General features: G+C 24.2%; 6 protein-coding genes across 6 annotated transcripts; 1 reads left to right on the forward strand and 5 right to left on the reverse strand. All coding sequences in view use genetic code 6, as the record gives it.

Moving 5' to 3' along the window:
• Window positions 1-247: 247 nt before the first annotated feature.
• Window positions 248-3,921, reverse strand: TTHERM_00192000 (amine-terminal domain cyclin; the record flags this gene model as incomplete). Its single annotated transcript, XM_001016776.3, has 5 exons — window positions 248-288; window positions 352-782; window positions 861-2,533; window positions 3,349-3,472; window positions 3,566-3,921. 5 exons carry the CDS (start codon window positions 3,919-3,921, stop codon window positions 248-250), a joined length of 2,625 nt encoding a protein of 874 aa, XP_001016776.3.
• Window positions 3,922-4,658: 737 nt separating this feature from the next.
• On the reverse strand, window positions 4,659-6,458 carry TTHERM_00192010 (hypothetical protein; the record flags this gene model as incomplete). Its single annotated transcript, XM_001016777.3, has 6 exons — window positions 6,391-6,458; window positions 6,112-6,329; window positions 5,870-6,045; window positions 5,247-5,786; window positions 4,890-5,194; window positions 4,659-4,836 (listed from the first exon to the last, which is right to left on the reverse strand). The coding sequence occupies exons 1-6, from the start codon at window positions 6,399-6,401 to the stop codon at window positions 4,659-4,661; spliced, it is 1,428 nt and encodes a 475-aa protein (XP_001016777.3). The 5' UTR covers window positions 6,402-6,458.
• Window positions 6,459-7,856: 1,398 nt separating this feature from the next.
• On the forward strand, window positions 7,857-9,531 carry TTHERM_00192030 (hypothetical protein; the record flags this gene model as incomplete). Its single annotated transcript, XM_001016779.1, has 3 exons — window positions 7,857-8,216; window positions 8,312-8,547; window positions 8,604-9,531. The coding sequence occupies 3 exons, from the start codon at window positions 7,857-7,859 to the stop codon at window positions 9,529-9,531; spliced, it is 1,524 nt and encodes a 507-aa protein (XP_001016779.1).
• Window positions 9,532-10,232: 701 nt separating this feature from the next.
• Window positions 10,233-11,021, reverse strand: TTHERM_00192040 (transmembrane protein, putative; the record flags this gene model as incomplete). Its single annotated transcript, XM_001016780.3, has 1 exon — window positions 10,233-11,021. The coding sequence occupies one exon, from the start codon at window positions 11,019-11,021 to the stop codon at window positions 10,233-10,235; it is 789 nt and encodes a 262-aa protein (XP_001016780.3).
• A 988-nt stretch (window positions 11,022-12,009) lies between these two features.
• On the reverse strand, window positions 12,010-13,402 carry TTHERM_00192050 (3-oxoacyl-(acyl carrier) synthase II; the record flags this gene model as incomplete). Its single annotated transcript, XM_001016781.1, has 2 exons — window positions 12,010-12,797; window positions 12,883-13,402. The coding sequence occupies 2 exons, from the start codon at window positions 13,400-13,402 to the stop codon at window positions 12,010-12,012; spliced, it is 1,308 nt and encodes a 435-aa protein (XP_001016781.1).
• Window positions 13,403-14,490: 1,088 nt separating this feature from the next.
• TTHERM_00192060 (hypothetical protein) lies at window positions 14,491-17,271 on the reverse strand (the record flags this gene model as incomplete). The annotated part of the gene is made up of 1 exon (XM_001016782.2): window positions 14,491-17,271. Exon 1 carries the CDS (start codon window positions 17,188-17,190, stop codon window positions 14,491-14,493), a length of 2,700 nt encoding a protein of 899 aa, XP_001016782.1. The 5' UTR covers window positions 17,191-17,271.
• Between the last annotated feature and the right edge of the window lie 182 nt (window positions 17,272-17,453).

The following is a 17,453-nucleotide window of genomic DNA, read 5'->3' on the forward strand; positions in this document are numbered from 1 at the left end:
TTATTTTTAAAATTCTAATTAATTTTGATTTGATTTGATTTAATTTTTTTGTTTGTTTGTTTGTTTATTTATATTTATATTAATGTTTAAAGTGTTGGTTGATATTGAAAAGAAATAAGTGATAATTTATTTAAGTAAGATTTAGTTTATGCTAGAGATATTATGTATGTATGTATGAGCTAGTCAAATAAATATCTTTAAAAGGAACCTATCTATCTATATTTCAATCAATCATTCGTTGATGATTTCATTAGTTTCCTTGTTGAGCCTTTTATTTATTTTGTTCACCTAATTTTTAGACAGTTAAATTTTATCACTATTTTATCTAAACAATATGTAAAAATTATTTACGAAGCATTTTCAATCTCATCAGATAGTCATCGTTGTCATTATTTTCATCATCGTTTGAAGTCATACTTTCTTTTGACAATTACTTAGACAACTATGGCTAACTGGCTCCTGCTACTAATTTTGTTGCTGTTGTAGTTGATGTTGTAGTTGATGTTGTTGTTGATGATGATGAAGAGGGCAGTTTGTTATCGTACTATTTAAACTTTTCACTCAATTTAGCGCTTAAATCTAAAGTTGGTTTGGTTGGGTTTGTCTGAGCCTTCTATGTTAGGTTAGTTTCTTAAGTGACATTAGAACTTGATATTTTTTAATTCGAACTTTCCTCATTAGTAGCCTTTGATTAAATTTTAGATTTTATTTATTAGATAATGTCAAGTGTTTTCTTTCCATCTAATAAAGAATTTTATTCTTGAGGCTTAATTTAATCAGTTCTTTTTATTATTAGTAATTTGATGTTATTAATTAGAGTTAAATTGCTATTATTTTATAAATTATGAAACAAATCTTACTTTTAAATAAATTTTTAGTTGGGAGCAGGAGCAGCTGTTTCAATAATACTTGGATTGCCATTTATTTGATTTTCTTAATGAATATTTTTATTATCAGAAGGAAGTATTTTATTTTATACAGATGAAAAATCATTACTTTTTTCATTTAGAACTGTAGTAAATTTATCTTATTTCAAGGGAGGAGAAGGTGTAATTTTTGCAATTGATTCCATCTATTGAGTAGATGAAGTAGGAACTGAAAATTTAGACTATTTTTCTCTGCTGTTGCTCCTTGATTTTTTATAGTCTTTTTTTCTATCTTTACTGCGCTTTCTCTTACTATCCCTATCATCAGGAGAGTTATAATACTTTTTAGATTTTTTATGATGACTTCTACTACGGCTTCTACTCTTCTTTCTTTCTTTTCTGTCCTTTTCCTTTTCCCTACCTTCTCTTACATCCCTTACTGTTGATGCAGATTCACGATCTCTTTAATTCTTATCTTTTTTAGAATTTAAAGGTGAAGTTTTATCTTACTTAATATCTGGTGTTTCAGAAGTAGTTTTTATACTTGATGATGCACCATTACCGTTGGTTTTTTATTCCTCTTAAGACTTTTATTAATCGTTTTATTAACGCTCAGCACTTGTAGGCTTTTGGACTTCTTACTTTTCTTTTCTACGTTCGCGTTCACGTTCACGACTTTTACTTCTTTTTTTTTTATCTTTATGGGAATTACTTCTATCACGACGATCTCTGCTGCGACTGTGACGAGAAGAATGCTTTTTATCTTTATCCTTACGATCTCTATTACGATTACGACTTCTACTACGACTTGATCTTCTTTTATGGGATTTTTTGTGGGAATTGCTTCTGGACCTTTTACGTCTATCTCTTTCTCTTGATGCTGATCTACCAGCCGTAGAAAATTTGCTATGCTTATCATTTTTAGTACTGGTAACATCTCTTAAACTAGTAACTCCTGCAGTTTCATCTTAATTTTCTTTTTTTTCAAGCTAATCTGATGATAACAACTTGTCTGATGATGATGCTCCTGCAGCCAATCCATTTTATCCCCTTAATTTTGATTTGGCGATAGCTTCTTGGACAGCTAACATAGGATTCTAAGATGCAGAACTTTGGTTTAATCTATCTGTAAATTCATGATATTTAAGAGTGATTTTCAACTCTATTTCCTTTTGTTTTGCAAGTTTATTAAGAATTTCGAAGCAGTCCTCATATTTAGGAAGTTATTTAAATTGATTATAAATATATTAGATTTTACCCGCTCCTAGCTTAAGATTGTTCAGAGAAGTTTCCATAATTGTCCACCAAGCAATTCTTGGCATTTCAGTACCTGTCTTTCTAAAGGCTAGGTAAATGCAGCTTGCTACTATCATCTAGAAAGGGAAGAAAATACAGATGTTTGTCTTGTAACTATCATTCAAATAGTTGAATGCTGTTCTAGTCAAATTCTAAAAGGAACTCGATTAATTACTGGTATTTGGTTTAAATAAATTAATATAGAAGTACATTAATCTATGAGGTTGTTCATTCCATGTAATTTGATATAACTCAAAGCCTAATTCTTTTAAAATCTCTCTTTCCATGTCTTAAACCACTTATTTTAAATGATTAAATTTAAATGATTTATCATCTAAAATTGGAACTGGACGTTGTATACCATCTTCAATCTATTTTTTAAAATAAAAAGCATGAAATTTACTTTTTAAATTATATCGATTTGCTATCATGAATAGAGACAGTTTGTTTTTCAGTAAATTTAAAAAGGGCGCTTTTTTTAAAAATTAATTAAAAATCTTTTATTTGAAGGAAATAAATAATTTTATTTTTGTTTTTGGAAGACTTTTTTTATTCAATTATTTTCATAGCTTTTCTTGCTTCTCTAAAACTGAATTAACTTACTATTTCTGCTTAAAAATAGCATTTATTGGCCTGTGCTTTGAATAAGAGAAATTAAAAAATTCCTAACATAATTGTATTTAAAAATAAGATTAAGGATTTTAATTCATCTATTGTTATTATCACTTCAGTAAGAAGTTTTCATATAATTTTAGGAACTAGGGAATCAAACAAAATAGATTATTTCGTTGATGTTGTTGGTTGATAGTGATAATGATAATTGGTAGTGTTTGTGTATTTTGATGAACAAATTAATCTTTAATTCAATCTTATTAACTAACACCAGCCACATTTTCATTGAAAGTGTTTAGGGAAGGTGTTTAATATATTAATACTTTCAATTTAGCAAGATGATGAAGATGATGATAGATCATAAAAATAAATTTACCCTATAATTATATTATTAATTAGTTCAAATGATTAAAATAATTATTTTCATAAGATAAAGCAAATAAGCTAAGATCTAATTTTTTTCCTTCAAAGTTTTTTTAAAAAAATTATTGAAAAGTTTGATTTAGGAGGGTTGATTTGATTCTTGAAGGAATCTCCTTTGCTGATAGCAATCTAATATAAACTGATAATTTACTTTAAAAATTTGATCAAAGACATAGGCTAAATCTCTTGGCTTTTTAATTGTTTCTTAAGCCTTACCAGCTATAAAAACTGATCCCATTGCTACATCCCTGATATCATGCTTCAAGAAAGAGCACCTTTTTATAGAAAAAAAAAAAATTATTTATTATTTTTAATGTTTTGAATCAATTAAAAAATATTTCTAATGCATTCAAAATAAAATAAATTACTTGGTATAAAATCTGTGGAAAATAGTTTAGGCTGATATACAAGTTGTAATTGGAAGCTAAAGATATTAGCATGCATCAGAAATTATTGATGCGCCATAAAAATGAAGCATGTTTTATTCTTCTCTAGTGAATCCATCTAAATCGGCTTAAATCTTTGAACTAATTTCCAAGTACAAATTTGTATGAGCCTAATCTAAAAATTTCTGCAATTTATCATTCGATTCTGCGGAAGCCTTAATCAAATTCTCCCTCAATTACTAAAAGATGAATTTATTAGCAAAATTTTAATCGTTAATTCCAATTGATTATTCAAATTATTAAAACTATTCTTCTAACTCTTAAATTTTTTGAGCCATGGTGAATGAAAGGTGAATGGATGAATGGATGTCTGCTCTAAATTGAAAAATATTATTGTGTTCTAAAGTTCAATCTGTTTGTAATTTTTGTTTTGCCAATCGTACGTTTGTCAATCTATCAGTTTAAATATCGACTGTTTTATTGAATAATCCCTCTTTATTATTATGCAATTTTACTTAATTGATATGGTTATTGGCTAACTATTTAACTAACTTTCTTTTATTGCTTAATACTTGAAGTACGAATTTAGAAATTTTCTTTAATTAACAAATAATTAATTAAATCTCTAATTCTTATCTCTTTTTCTTTTTGTTATTGCTTGCTATTGCTATTCCAAGGCTAACAAATTAATTCCTAATAAAAAATGTCATTTCTTTTAATCTCTAAACATATACAATATGCTATATTAAATTCGCTAATCATTTTCGAATACATTTCTGCAATTTAATAGTGATATTAATGCAAAATAAATTAAAATATGTCTATTAAAGCTAAATTAATTAAATATTTTTTTAATAAATCGACACTTTTCTTAATTTTTTCTACTTTATTTATTAGAGATTTCTATTAATTCAATTTCAAAGAATTAAGAATCACAAATGTGGAAATAACTAAGAAGCAATAAATTTGCAGACTATATTTTTTAGTACAACATAATACAGAAAACAAGGTAAAAAAGGATAAAAAAGTAATATATTTATATAATCTAAAACGTTAAAATAAAATATGAACAATTTCACCTTTTAACTTATAAAATTTATTAAATATTAGAATAAGCATCATATAAATTTTCTGATTTTAATAAATGCTCAGTTGACAATTCTATTAAAGCTTCATGCTATTTTTATAAATAATCATAGTCAATTTCCTTTTCTTCTAAGCACTTTTCTAAATATTTTATCTTTTTTCTTAAACTTTTAAAAAATTAAAGTTAATTTATTTAAGTTTATTATAAAATATTAATTACTCTGTATTTTCATTTTAATAACTTGCATTACAAGTTTAACCCTCGATAGAAGGTATAGACTACCCTCCTTTTTGCTATTTATATATTTCAATATCTTTCTCTAAATCTTTTATTTTTATTAGGAGAGAAGAATTAACTTCCTACACTCTTGAATAATTTTTTTTAAAGTCATTTATCTGTGTTTCTTAATCCTTTATTTTTTTCTCAAGCTACTTTTCTTTCTTAACATAATCAGAAATAGATGTTTAGACTTACAGATTCCTAGCAGATTGACTGTTCTAAATTTATTGGCTACTACTATTTTGCTTTAAATGAAACAAATTATTTTAAAACTAATATTTTTTAAATTAATGTTACTGTAAGTTTCTCAATTTCCTTATTTTTCTTTAAGATCTCTAAATTAAGCTCCTTTATTTAAAGATCCTTTTATCTTATCTACTTTTCCAATTCTTTGACAGCCTTTTATGTTCCACTAAGTCTCATTTCTAGTGATTAAATTTTCTCTTTTTTCGGAGAGCTCTAAGATTATTTTCCTGTTGTTTTGGACATACTTTACTAAAGATTTTTTTAATTTTCTTCTTAAAAATCATAACTCAATCCCCCTGCTCTATTACTTATTCCCATAATATTCTCACAGTTATCAAAGTTTTTAAATTTCCCATTTAAATTCATCTCAGCAGAGGGTAATACTTATTATGTACTTCCACTTTATTCAAATCTATCTTTACTATTATTTCTTTCTGTAAAAGACACTCTAGCATTTTATGGAGTTATCGCCCTTTGCATTTACTAAGAATATTCTGTATTTATAGTAAGCCCTTTTGGAACAGATTTTGTTTTTTTCATAGATGAAATAGGAGAATATAATAAGGCAGAACCAGAATTAGGAGAATTAATCTAAATATTTTACATATTATTTTGAATTAAACTGCTAATTTTAAATTTAAATGCTTATTAAATTATTGTTTATAATAAATTACCTAGCTCTCTTTATTTTCTTAATGCTAAAATAAGCTATTTATCATTTTCATGCTATCTTATGGAATTGGTTAAGGCTATTTTCTCTAAATTTCCTCTACTAACTGCTAATTTGTAAATTTTTTATTTCTTTAATTTATGTGCTAATTGAAAAGGGTACTATTCATTTCTTCTTCATCTATTAAAAGTAAGAATAATAATGAATTTATATTCAATTAAATTATAATTTAATGGAAATACTTACCTATTGAGTCATTAAAATTTTCGCACTCACTATTAGAATATGCATACATCTCTTCCTCGTCTATTTTTTGTAAATTTTTTTATTTTGCTTCAGAAGCATTGCTTCTTTTAGACTTAGAGAGGCTCTTACTTCCCATATTTTATTTCATAATCATTTCTAATTCTTCTTCTAATATTTTGTTTTCTTTTTCTAGCTCTGCTAAAAGAGTATCTTGATCTCTAATATTCATATTCTTTGATTTAAATAACATTTATAATTATTTTATTTAATCAAATTTACACATCGCTCATTCTAATAATCTATTATGAAAATATTTTTAACTATTCAAGTTTGTTTGTTGATTCTTAGCAATTTAATATTTTTATTAAAATTTGAATTTTTACTAACTATAAATTAATTGTTAAATCTTTTTAAATTCAATAAAGACCAGTCAAATAATCATTTGAATATATTTAAAAATGAAATAAATGTTAATATCTTAAAATATATTAGCTGTAGTAAAAATGATTCAATTATCAAGATACTTTGCTCTTTTTTTAAAGTATTTTTTATGATTTTCATTTAAAGTCAAAAAATAAATAAATAATATTATTTTAATCAATAAAATTTTTTTGCAACATATCATGAACTTTCAACATGCAAATTCTGTAAAAAACCTATAGGCTTAAAATTTTATGATTTTAAATAAATGTTTTAAACGAGCATTTGCAAAAGTTAAAAAATGTATTGAAAAACTAATATTCTAAAACAACTAAATTAATAAAATTATAAACTTTTTTTAACTTAATAAAAAATAGGATGCAAAATTTTATAGCAATTTTAAATAATAAAAATAAAATAAATCAATAACTAAATATTTTAAATATTTAAAAAATTTTTTAAATAAAAAAACTCTTTAATTAATTACAATAGATTTTTTAAAAATAAGTAAATAAATTACATAAATATGAAGAGAGCAAACAAACTTTTTTCTAAAAAATACTAGCCATAGAGTAAATTAAATTAACTTAATTCCAATAAATCTACTGAAAAGTTTTGGGATATAAATTTATAACCTATTAAAATAAATTTTTTTTTAAATAATTTAATTTAAATTAAATAAATAATAAAAATTTTCTATCAAAAAACAATATCAAAATCAATAATTGATTATTTAAACTAAAAGTGGTTAGATTTTTTAGATTATTATAATCCTTTTTATATATTTACTATATAAAATAAATTAAAATTACATAGATTAGATTTGACTTAAATTAATCTTAAATATTAAATTAAATCACTGAACATAAAAATTTATCTGACTTAAATAAAATTATTATGGAAATAGCAATTTATTAGTGGTAAATATTGATTTAGTAATTTAAAACTAAGAACATTGAATTTATAGTTTTGAAAATATGAAGAAGATGAATATTATTATTAGCTTAATCGAATGAATACCTCATTAAATAAATAATTTATAAAAAGTGCTCTCTCCATGTCAAAAATAAAGGATTGTATGTAATAAAAAGAAGTTATAAAAATATTATTGATTTTTTAATACTGTTAGAATCATTTGTTTGTTTGTTTGTTTATTTATTTATTATTCGAATTGCATAAGCTTGATTTAATGATTTGATTATTGAGATAATAGCAATAAAATAAAGGAAATTAGTTAATAAACATTAGGAGAGAAGATTTTTATATCTAAAAAAATAAATAAATCCTATTATAATTATTATATTTGAGCATATTTATAAAGCGAAATGATGTATCCTAGAAAACCACCTACTAAGGATGAGCCCAAGTCTCGTAAGAACTTAACTCAATTTTAAAGGGAAGAATTAAAGAGAGCTGTAGCAGAAAGATTGTCAAAAAAATATGGTATCAATAATACAGACTTGATTTTTGGAGAGGTGGCTAATTATATGAATGAACATTAGAATATAACAGCTGAAGGTCTCAAGAATTTAGAGGAAAATATTAAAGCTTAAACCACAAATAACAAAAATGCAGCACCTATTCGTTAAGACGATGAAGAATCTGTTAAATCAGGTATTTCTAAAATGTCTGGTGCTTCTAATTTCGATGCAGTTGATAAATATACTTAGAAGAAATCTTTGACAGTAAAAAATTATTTTTAAAATATGTTGTCGTATAGAAGAATTTATATTTTTGTGAATCTTTAAATAAAGCAAGTTAATATTTAAATTTATTACAGGAAATAAATGGCGATGCAAAAAGCGAAGCAAGCAAGACTAAAAAATTATAAGGAACTTAAATTAAAAAACCAGAAAATGATTTAGGTTTTCTTGATGAAGAAAATGAATGGGCCGCTATATACAAATATAATAGATTTCTTTATGATAAAGAAGAGGAAATGAAGAAAATCAAAAAGTTAGAGCAAATTAAGCAGATTCGTAGAGATCTTGATGCATAAGTTGAAGAAAAGAAAAAGTAAATAAATAGATAAAAAAACTATTTAGTTAAAAATTAAAATATTTTTTAATCAGAATAAAGGACTATGACAAGAAAGAATCAGAAGGATATTCTAAAAATATGTAAATTCAAATGGAAAGATATGATGAGAAAGAAAAAGAAAAGGAAATGCAATTGTAACTCATTAAAGATATGGAAAAGGCTACTCGTGCTAAATAAATTAAGGACAATAAGTAAAGACGTAGATAAGAAGATAAATAGTAAAAATAACTCGATGCCTACTTGATGCAAAAAGTTAAAGAAGAACTCGAGGCTGAGTAATAATACTAAACTTTCAAAAGGGAACATCAAGCTTAAGTTATGAAAAAGCTTTTGTAAGAAAACGAAGAAAGAAAGGAAAGACTTAGAAAGGAAGCAGAATAAGAGAGACAAGAAAATATTTAATTGATGGATGCTTATTGCCGCTTAATAGCAGAGTAAGAGCAAGAAAGAGAGAAAAATATAAAGGAACGTGAACATAAGATGAAACATTATTAAAAATTAGCTCTTGAGCAGGTTGCACAAGAAAATGAAGATAAGCTAGGACAAATGGAAAGAAGAAGGGAAAGATACCACTAGCGTCATGAGAAGAAACTCGACCAAATGGAGCTTGATTAAAAGAAAAAAATAAAAGATTAAAAGCATTTTATGAAAGATTATCTCTTTAAATAAATGGCTGAAAAAGATGAACGTAAACGTAAAGAAAAAGATTAATTCAATGAACAAGCTGTGATTTGGAAGAAGGATAATGAAGAATTCATTAAATTCGAAGAAAAGAAAAAGATAGACAAGCAAGGTGTGATGAATACATATGCTTCAACACTAAAGGAGTAAATGGCTGACAATGCAGTTCTTAAAAAGACTGCATTACAGGCTATGAACGAAAACGAAACTCTTCTAAATAAGAGATTGCTCTAAGAACTTGATGATATGAGAGACTAGATTAAAAAAAAATAATAATGATTCAATTTTTTTTCATTAAGAAATATTTTATTCAAATTATTCAATATTATATAAAGTCAGCAAATTATCCATATAAAAATATTTTAATTGTTTGTTTTTAATCTTTTAACTACTTGCTCTAAACACTTAATTTTAATTCAATACAGCCCTTTAAAAATAATTTAAATTACTCTAATTTTTTAAGCTTTTAAGTATTTTATATATTAGTAAATGTTTAAATCAATATTTTATTTGTAATAATTTATTAATTTTTTTCATTTATTCATTCGATTATAATGTTACAAAAATAATTTTTTATCTTACTTTTTATGTTAAATTTATAAAAAATTTATTTATGAATTTATAACCTAAATATACATTAACTATATAGCTAATACGATTATATGAAATATTTATTTTTATGTAAAGAAAGAATTATAAAAGACAATTTGAAGAATTATATTTGTTTATATGTTACTTTTTTAGTTAATCTTGAAAAAAAAAACAATGATAAATATATGAATCTTAGATTTTATTAAAGAGTAGAAATTCAATGTAAATTATTTTATTAGATGTAATTTTATTCGAAAAATTAAGCTATAAGTATTAAAAAAATATTAACATGTATTTATTCATAACAATTTTAGCTTTGAAAATATTTTAATTACTCAGCATTTATTTTAGTTTTTAAAGGTTTACATAATTTAGATTTAAACTTATTATCATAATAAAAAAAGCATAAATTATGCTATAGTAACTATCAAAAGTGAGCTATAAATTGATATTGCATATACTGTGGCTTAAGGTAAATCACAAGTACCTAAATTAAAGTTCACTTAATCATAGAATTATGTTACATAAGGATCGTTAATCGCTAAACGGAATAGTTCAAAAGTTTAATAGTCTATTTATATAAGTTGAGAAGACATCAACCAAGTATATGTCTAAGATAGGTAGGTTATTCCTGGGTTTTCGTACACAACAAAAGTTTTGTTTTAAAAGTCATTTTGTAATGTGTTGCTTAAGTTGATAGACTACTAATCACCAATAATCTAAGGATCCATATTTTCGAAAAATTGTGAATTATTTAAGGAAGAAACATTTAAAATAGGGTCTAAGAAAATTGATAAAACTATATTATCAGTTCCAGTAAAATATAATTGCATTTCCATATCATAGTAAGTCTTATTTATTTAAAACATGGGAGTCCCTCTTATCAGAATTTGCTAAAGAGAGTATTGCTTTGGACTACCAGAATTTGAGTTAACATAAAGAGAGGCACCCTATTGAGATGTACTTATAGTATAGACACCATTTTAAGGAGTATACTTAAGATTTAAATTAATATCTTAAAATACTAACTAGTAGCTTTTAGTTGTGGCTACTGATTATTAATCTGTAGGAGTATTTACTTTTAAAATTAAATTGTTCACAGTAGTGCACTATGATTAAATGAATGAAATTTATATCAGCATAATAATCATGCTATGAAGCAAAAATATGTTTCTCATTATTTAATTGCCTTCTCTACTTTTTTAATTTTAACAATTTTTTTAGTAAATATAAAAGATATATATTAAATAATTTTGAAATTTTAATTTACAAACGAGTAATTTAAATAGTTTTGCTTATTTACTGGCAACTGAGTGCTTTAAAATATAATTCTTTATATTATTACTACAAATTATATTAATTAATTATTTATTTATTTATTTTCTATTTTGAAACATCATTTTTCTATTTTAAAAAAATCAATATATCCTCATAAAGTATAGTAAAAAGTAATTTAAAATAATTATAAAGGATAAATGGTGTATTAATGTATTTAGAAGAATATCAGATTGAAACTAATCTTAATAAATAATAACTTAAAAAAAAAATTGATTCAATTTGGAAATTTTGGCCTTTAAGTATAAAGACTGACTAATAAAAATAGAGTATGAACATAAATATTTATTTTTTAAATAATAATAAACAAAATTTTTTTCGTATATTTACTATTATTATTATGAACAAGGAAGTAAAAATAAATATTTAAAAGTTTTTTAATTTCTACTAAATTTTAAAAAAAAAAAAATTTAAATAATTTTATTAATGATTAATTTCGATTTAAACTTTATTTTTTTTTAGTATATCAAAATAATATTTGTTATTTTTGTCTTTAAATTAAAAAAAGCATATTTAGTATGAATAAAATGAATAATAGTAAATGTTGTTTATAAATGTTCTACTTTTATTATAATTTACAAATAAAAAACATTTTAATAAATTCAAAAAAATATTTGCATTTATTTTCTTTAATTACAAAATTTTTTTAATAAATGAAAATAGTTTAATAATTAATTTTTATTTAAAAATAAGATTATTTTGAACTAGTTATTAATTTAAAAAAATATAAAAATATTCTTATGATGTTAATAATTTTAAAATTATTTTTAAAATATAAATAAATACCAAAGAATTATTAATATTCTATATTAATTATATTAATAAATATGCTCATTCAAACTTTTTAAATAGCAGGGAAACATTGACACCTCCAAATCCAAATGAATTTTTAAGAGCATATTTTATATCATGAGATACAGTTTCTTTTGACAGATTAACAAATGGTTCTGAAATAGGGTTTTGTAAGTTTTTAATTAAAGGTGAAATGCCATTCTTGATTGATAAAATTGTAAATATACTTTCTATTGCTCCTGCTGCTCCAAAAGTATGTCCTATTGCTCCTTTGTTAGCAGTAACTAAACAATTTTTTATAGAATCTAGATTATTGTCGAAAAATTTATTGATGGCTACAATTTCTGCTAAATCACCTGCAGGTGTACTAGTTGCATGACAGTTTATAAGATTTATTTGATTTGAATTAATTTAAGCATGATTAATAGCGTTTTACATGGCTCTAAGCCCACCTTCACCAGTTTCAATAGGTCTAGTTAAATGATAGCCGTCTGAAGATTAGCCATAAGATACTAATTCTGCATAAATCTTAGCATTTCTTGATAAAGCATGCTAAAGTTCTTCAAGTACTAATATTCCTGCACCTTCACCTAAAACGAATCCAGATCTATCTGCATCAAATGGTCTACTAGCAAACTCTGGTTTATCATACTTTTTAGTTGTCATGGCTTACAATTTCATTGATGCATAAGCATTTGTTGGAGATAACGAATCTTCACTACCTCCTGCAATCATAATTTTAGCATCTCCAAATTAAATATTTCTAAAAGCATCGCCTATAGCACTAGCACCAGTAGCACAAGCTGTAGAAGCAGTCCCTGACGGTCCTTATATATTTTAATAATTTTATATGATTCAAGAATTTTCTTGATACAATTATGTATTTAGAAGATAAAGAAATTATTTGATTACCTTTTAATTAATACTTTAAGCTAACATTTGCAGTTGCCATATTTGTAAGAATTTAAAGTATAGTCAAGCGATTCAAATTTTAAAAACCTTTTTTCTCAGTTTCTCTAACTATTTCTGTTAGTTTGCTAATGTTAGAGCTCATAACTCCGATATTTACACCAGCTTAATTTTATAATGACTCATTATTTTAAAGCAATATTTAAATACCACTATCTTCAATAGCTTCATTAGCAGCTGCCATAGCATAAGAATTAGTATTATTAGTAGAAAAAGCTACTTTCCATTTCTTTAAATTATCAAAGCCATCTGGTACAGCTGCAACATAAGTATCTAAAGGCCAATAATCAGGATTTGCAAGTTTATTAGTAGGATCATTTTATTGAATTTTTTTAACATATTCAGAAGTAGAGATTATGCCAGATTTACCAGCTATTAAAGACTCCCATGAAGAACTAGCATTTAAACCTATGGGTGAAACAGCTCCAATCCCTGTCACAACAACTCTTTTTAACTACTTCATTTAAATTTAAAAACCAAAGTTATTAATCTTGAGTAAAAAGTTTAGAAAAAATAAAATTTTATAGTTTAAAATTGACAGATTTTATTAAAAAGATACAAATAATATAAAAAAATAGTTTTTAATATTTTCTAAGATAAGCTAACAATTAAAATAAATTCTACTTATATTGCATCAAAATAAAAAAAATCATAAATAAAAAATTATATTAAATTACTTCTAATTTACTAATTTAATTTTTTAAATATTTTGGTATTAATTAATGATAAAATTATAATTCATTTAATCTACAACATAAAAATGATACTATTATTATTATAAATTTACTCCTACTTTTCAGATAACTAACTATTTTTACCATTTATCTTTAAAATTGAAGCATTAACAAGAAGCTAAAAAGCTATTTAATAATCAGTTAAAAATAATTTTATTTTAATTTGATTTCATCTCATTTTTAAAGTGAATGAGAAAAAAGTGTTACAGGATTAAAATTAACTTGTTTCTTCTATTTACTGATTAATCTAGTTTAAGAAATATATGTTATTTGAAATATTTAATTATTATTGTTGTGCTTTATTTTAAATAGGCAAGTAAGTAATCTTTCTATTGAATCTTTGGTAGTCTTCATTTTTTTCAATAATTTTTAAATTATTTTTTTAATTTAAAATAAAAAAATTATTATTTCTAAACAACTAAAATAAAAATAATAGAGCTAATATAAACAACTTCTACTTTTAAAATGAAATATTATTGAATGTTTTCCTAATATTTAAAAAAATATTTCTGTTATTTTAGTCTTAAAAACGAAATATTAAAAATAAGAAGTAAAGTAAAAATAAAAACTATTTAGAGCTTTTTTTATAAAATGATATAAAATAATCAGTTAAAAATAATTTTATCTGAATTAAATTTTATTTCTCAAGCGAAAGAAGAAGGGAAATGTTAAAATAAACAATTACAATTTGCATCATTGTACTATTTAACTAATATTAACCTAATTTAACAAATAATTATTTGAATAATTTAACCATTATTAGTTGATATTTATTTTAAATATTTAAAAACAAAATCTTTATATTGAAGGCTAAACTTCATTTTTTCATAGCAGTTTAAGGACGATTTCTTTTCTAAACAGTTAAATCATCAGGATTTTAAGCTTCTTAATTTTAATTTTCAATTTATTAAAATTAAAATTCTTACTATCCTAAAACTTAATATTATTATAAATTAGGTGGCTGTTGTAGAGATTAAACAGTATTTTAAGATTGTTTACCACTTGAATCAGATACTATAACAGGCATTTCATACACATTTGACTGAGCCATCTGCAAATTATTAATATTTTCAGGAATAAATTATTAGTTTTATTGATACTAAAACTAACTTGAGTTTTGTATATTAAAATTTATATCAGCATTTGCGAATTATACTCCTTAAAGATTATCATTTGAAGGTTAATTGTTGCTTGAATGATTTAATTTTACTGCTACACTTTCTGCAAATGGAACATTTATATTTTGAACATTATTACTTATTTTATTTTATTGTGACAAGCGAGATGATTATGAAGAGCTCGGCTTTGCTGTACCTGGCCTTAAGAACTTTATGCTTTGATCTTTTTGCATTTCATTTAAGTCAATAGCAGCTCTACTAGTTTAATGAGAAGAAACGGAATGCAATTACTAGAAATTCTAGTAATTAATAACCTACTAAAGTTACTATGGTTGCATTTACACATTCTGTTGTGGCTAAATAAATTATCCCTGAGGTGTTTCAGGTCTATTTTATTACGAATTTTTTCCTTAAATTTATTTGGGAGCACTAAAAAAATGACTTTCAGTAAAAGGCAGAGTATTCTAAAAATATTACTGATTTGCATTACCATTTAAGTCAACCTGTTATACATAATTCATATTTGCTAGTGCCTATTTAGTCTTAAACTGTAAATCAATATACGTATCAATATTAATTGGAAGGCGAGTGCCTTGAACTTGAAGATTTTACCAATCTTTTTGTTAGCCTATTTTTTCTATTTCTTTTTATTTTTTTATTATTTCTTGACTTTTCGATTCGGCCAATACCTCTAAATGATCATAATTTCTTGTTATTTACTCCTTAATTACTTAAACTGGCCCATAACTCATCATAGCATGATGACTGGCTTTATTTTTGTTACTTGACATAGCTGTATAAGGTCTATTTTGTATGTTGAATTATTATGAAAACCAGTTAGAGTTAACTGAGGAAGATTAAGGCCTAAATAAACCATGTTATGATGTGGCACTATGAATTCTTTTAGATTACTTCATTTTACCATTTTTACTATAATTTGTTGCGTTAAATTCATTTTGCTAAGTTCTTTCAGCTACTTTTTATGATGAATTCATATCTGAATAATTACCATTTTAATTGAAGGCTTAATGATTACCATCTTGTTATAAATATTGTTAATCTCCAATTTTGTATTGATTTTAGTTTTCTAAATTAGAATAAGGAGAATTAGATGAAAGGTTGTTTGTTTAATGATTATCTGGAAATATGAATTATTAATAATTTTATTCTTAAAATTATTTCTAAAGCGATTCAAATGGTTAAATTTACAAATCTTCTTATTCTTCCTCTTCTTTTATCTCTCCATAACCTGGATTGAGTGGAACAGTAGCACTTTTAGGACTCAACAACCTATTTATAGTTGGAAGAGTTTATCCCATCTTATCAATAGTTTACTTGACTTAATCTGAATTATCTAGATCTTTTCCCCACTCTTCTACTTGAACACGTTCCTCTTCTTAGAATATTTTCATGCAATTACCTAAAATTTCAAGATCTATGCCTTTGTCATGACTTTCATCCCTTGATTCTCCTCTAAGCATCTCTATTTAGTCTCTTGAATTTGCTTTTGCCGTTGCTGCCCTTAAAATATTATTATTATTGCTTTAATTTGTTGATAATTTAGCTTTTGGTACAGAAGTCTATGGCCTAACTTATTTTTAAAAAAATTGTGCAGGACTTTATTTTTTAGGCTAACTTATTTTATTTATAATTTATGAAGCCTTTTTAATGCTGCTTTCACTTTGAGTATTAATGTTAGCAAGAGATGGAATTTAATTTTCAGAGTTTTATTCAATAATTCTCGTTTCTTAGGAATTCATTTTATTCATTTATATATTGGTCTATGAAAGTGCTCCTGCATTGAACATATAATCTACTGCACCTGCATTTGCAATTAAATAGAAGTCCATTTCATTGAAATTTGATTTAATATCTTCCAATTCACGTATTTTGAAGTCTAGTTCTTCCTTTTGCTTTTTGATCTTAAACAATGCAGAGTGGATTTAGAAAGTATTCAATTTTCTTGCAGGTTTAATCACAAATCTGTCTTCTTTCTTGATTTTTTAACCTTCAAGGAGTTTATTATATAAATCAGCAGAGTTGATCTAGTAAGAAGATTGTGAAATTGCACTTAAAGAACTTCTCTTAATAGCGTTTTGATTAAAAGATAAGCCCTAGCCTGACTAACTTCTCTTCATACCTTAAAAGCCACTTTACTATGCTATGCTATTTTATTAAATTTTGGCTGTGTTTGGACGATCATATATGAAACGCTTTTTTGTTGAGCTCATTTCCTATCCAACATTATCTATATAGTGTTTCTATTCATTAGGAAATTCATGCTTGATAATAATAGGACAAGTGGATCCTAAAGTCTTCTTATTCTTAGTAGATGCTGCTGTCATTGGCCTATTGAAATTCATGCCAACTAGCTAATCTTAAGCACTTAATACTTCCATAAAATCTTGTTATTATCTTAATTTTTCTGAATAAATATATTATCTTTGTTATTTAATTTTAAGAGAAATGAAACAAAATTTTAAATGCAAAGAGTGATTTACATATAATATATTATATGTGAAAAAAAAATTAATAAAGCTATAATGCGAAATTTATATATTGATTCAGTCAATTTTTCTTAATTTAAATTGATTAAAAAAGTTTTTTTCTTAAGACATATATTTATTATATATAATAATAGTATCTTATTGAATATCAAACA

This window comes from Tetrahymena thermophila, assembly GCF_000189635.1.
Source record: "Tetrahymena thermophila SB210 genomic scaffold scf_8254638, whole genome shotgun sequence".
Taxonomy (NCBI): domain Eukaryota; phylum Ciliophora; class Oligohymenophorea; order Hymenostomatida; family Tetrahymenidae; genus Tetrahymena; species Tetrahymena thermophila.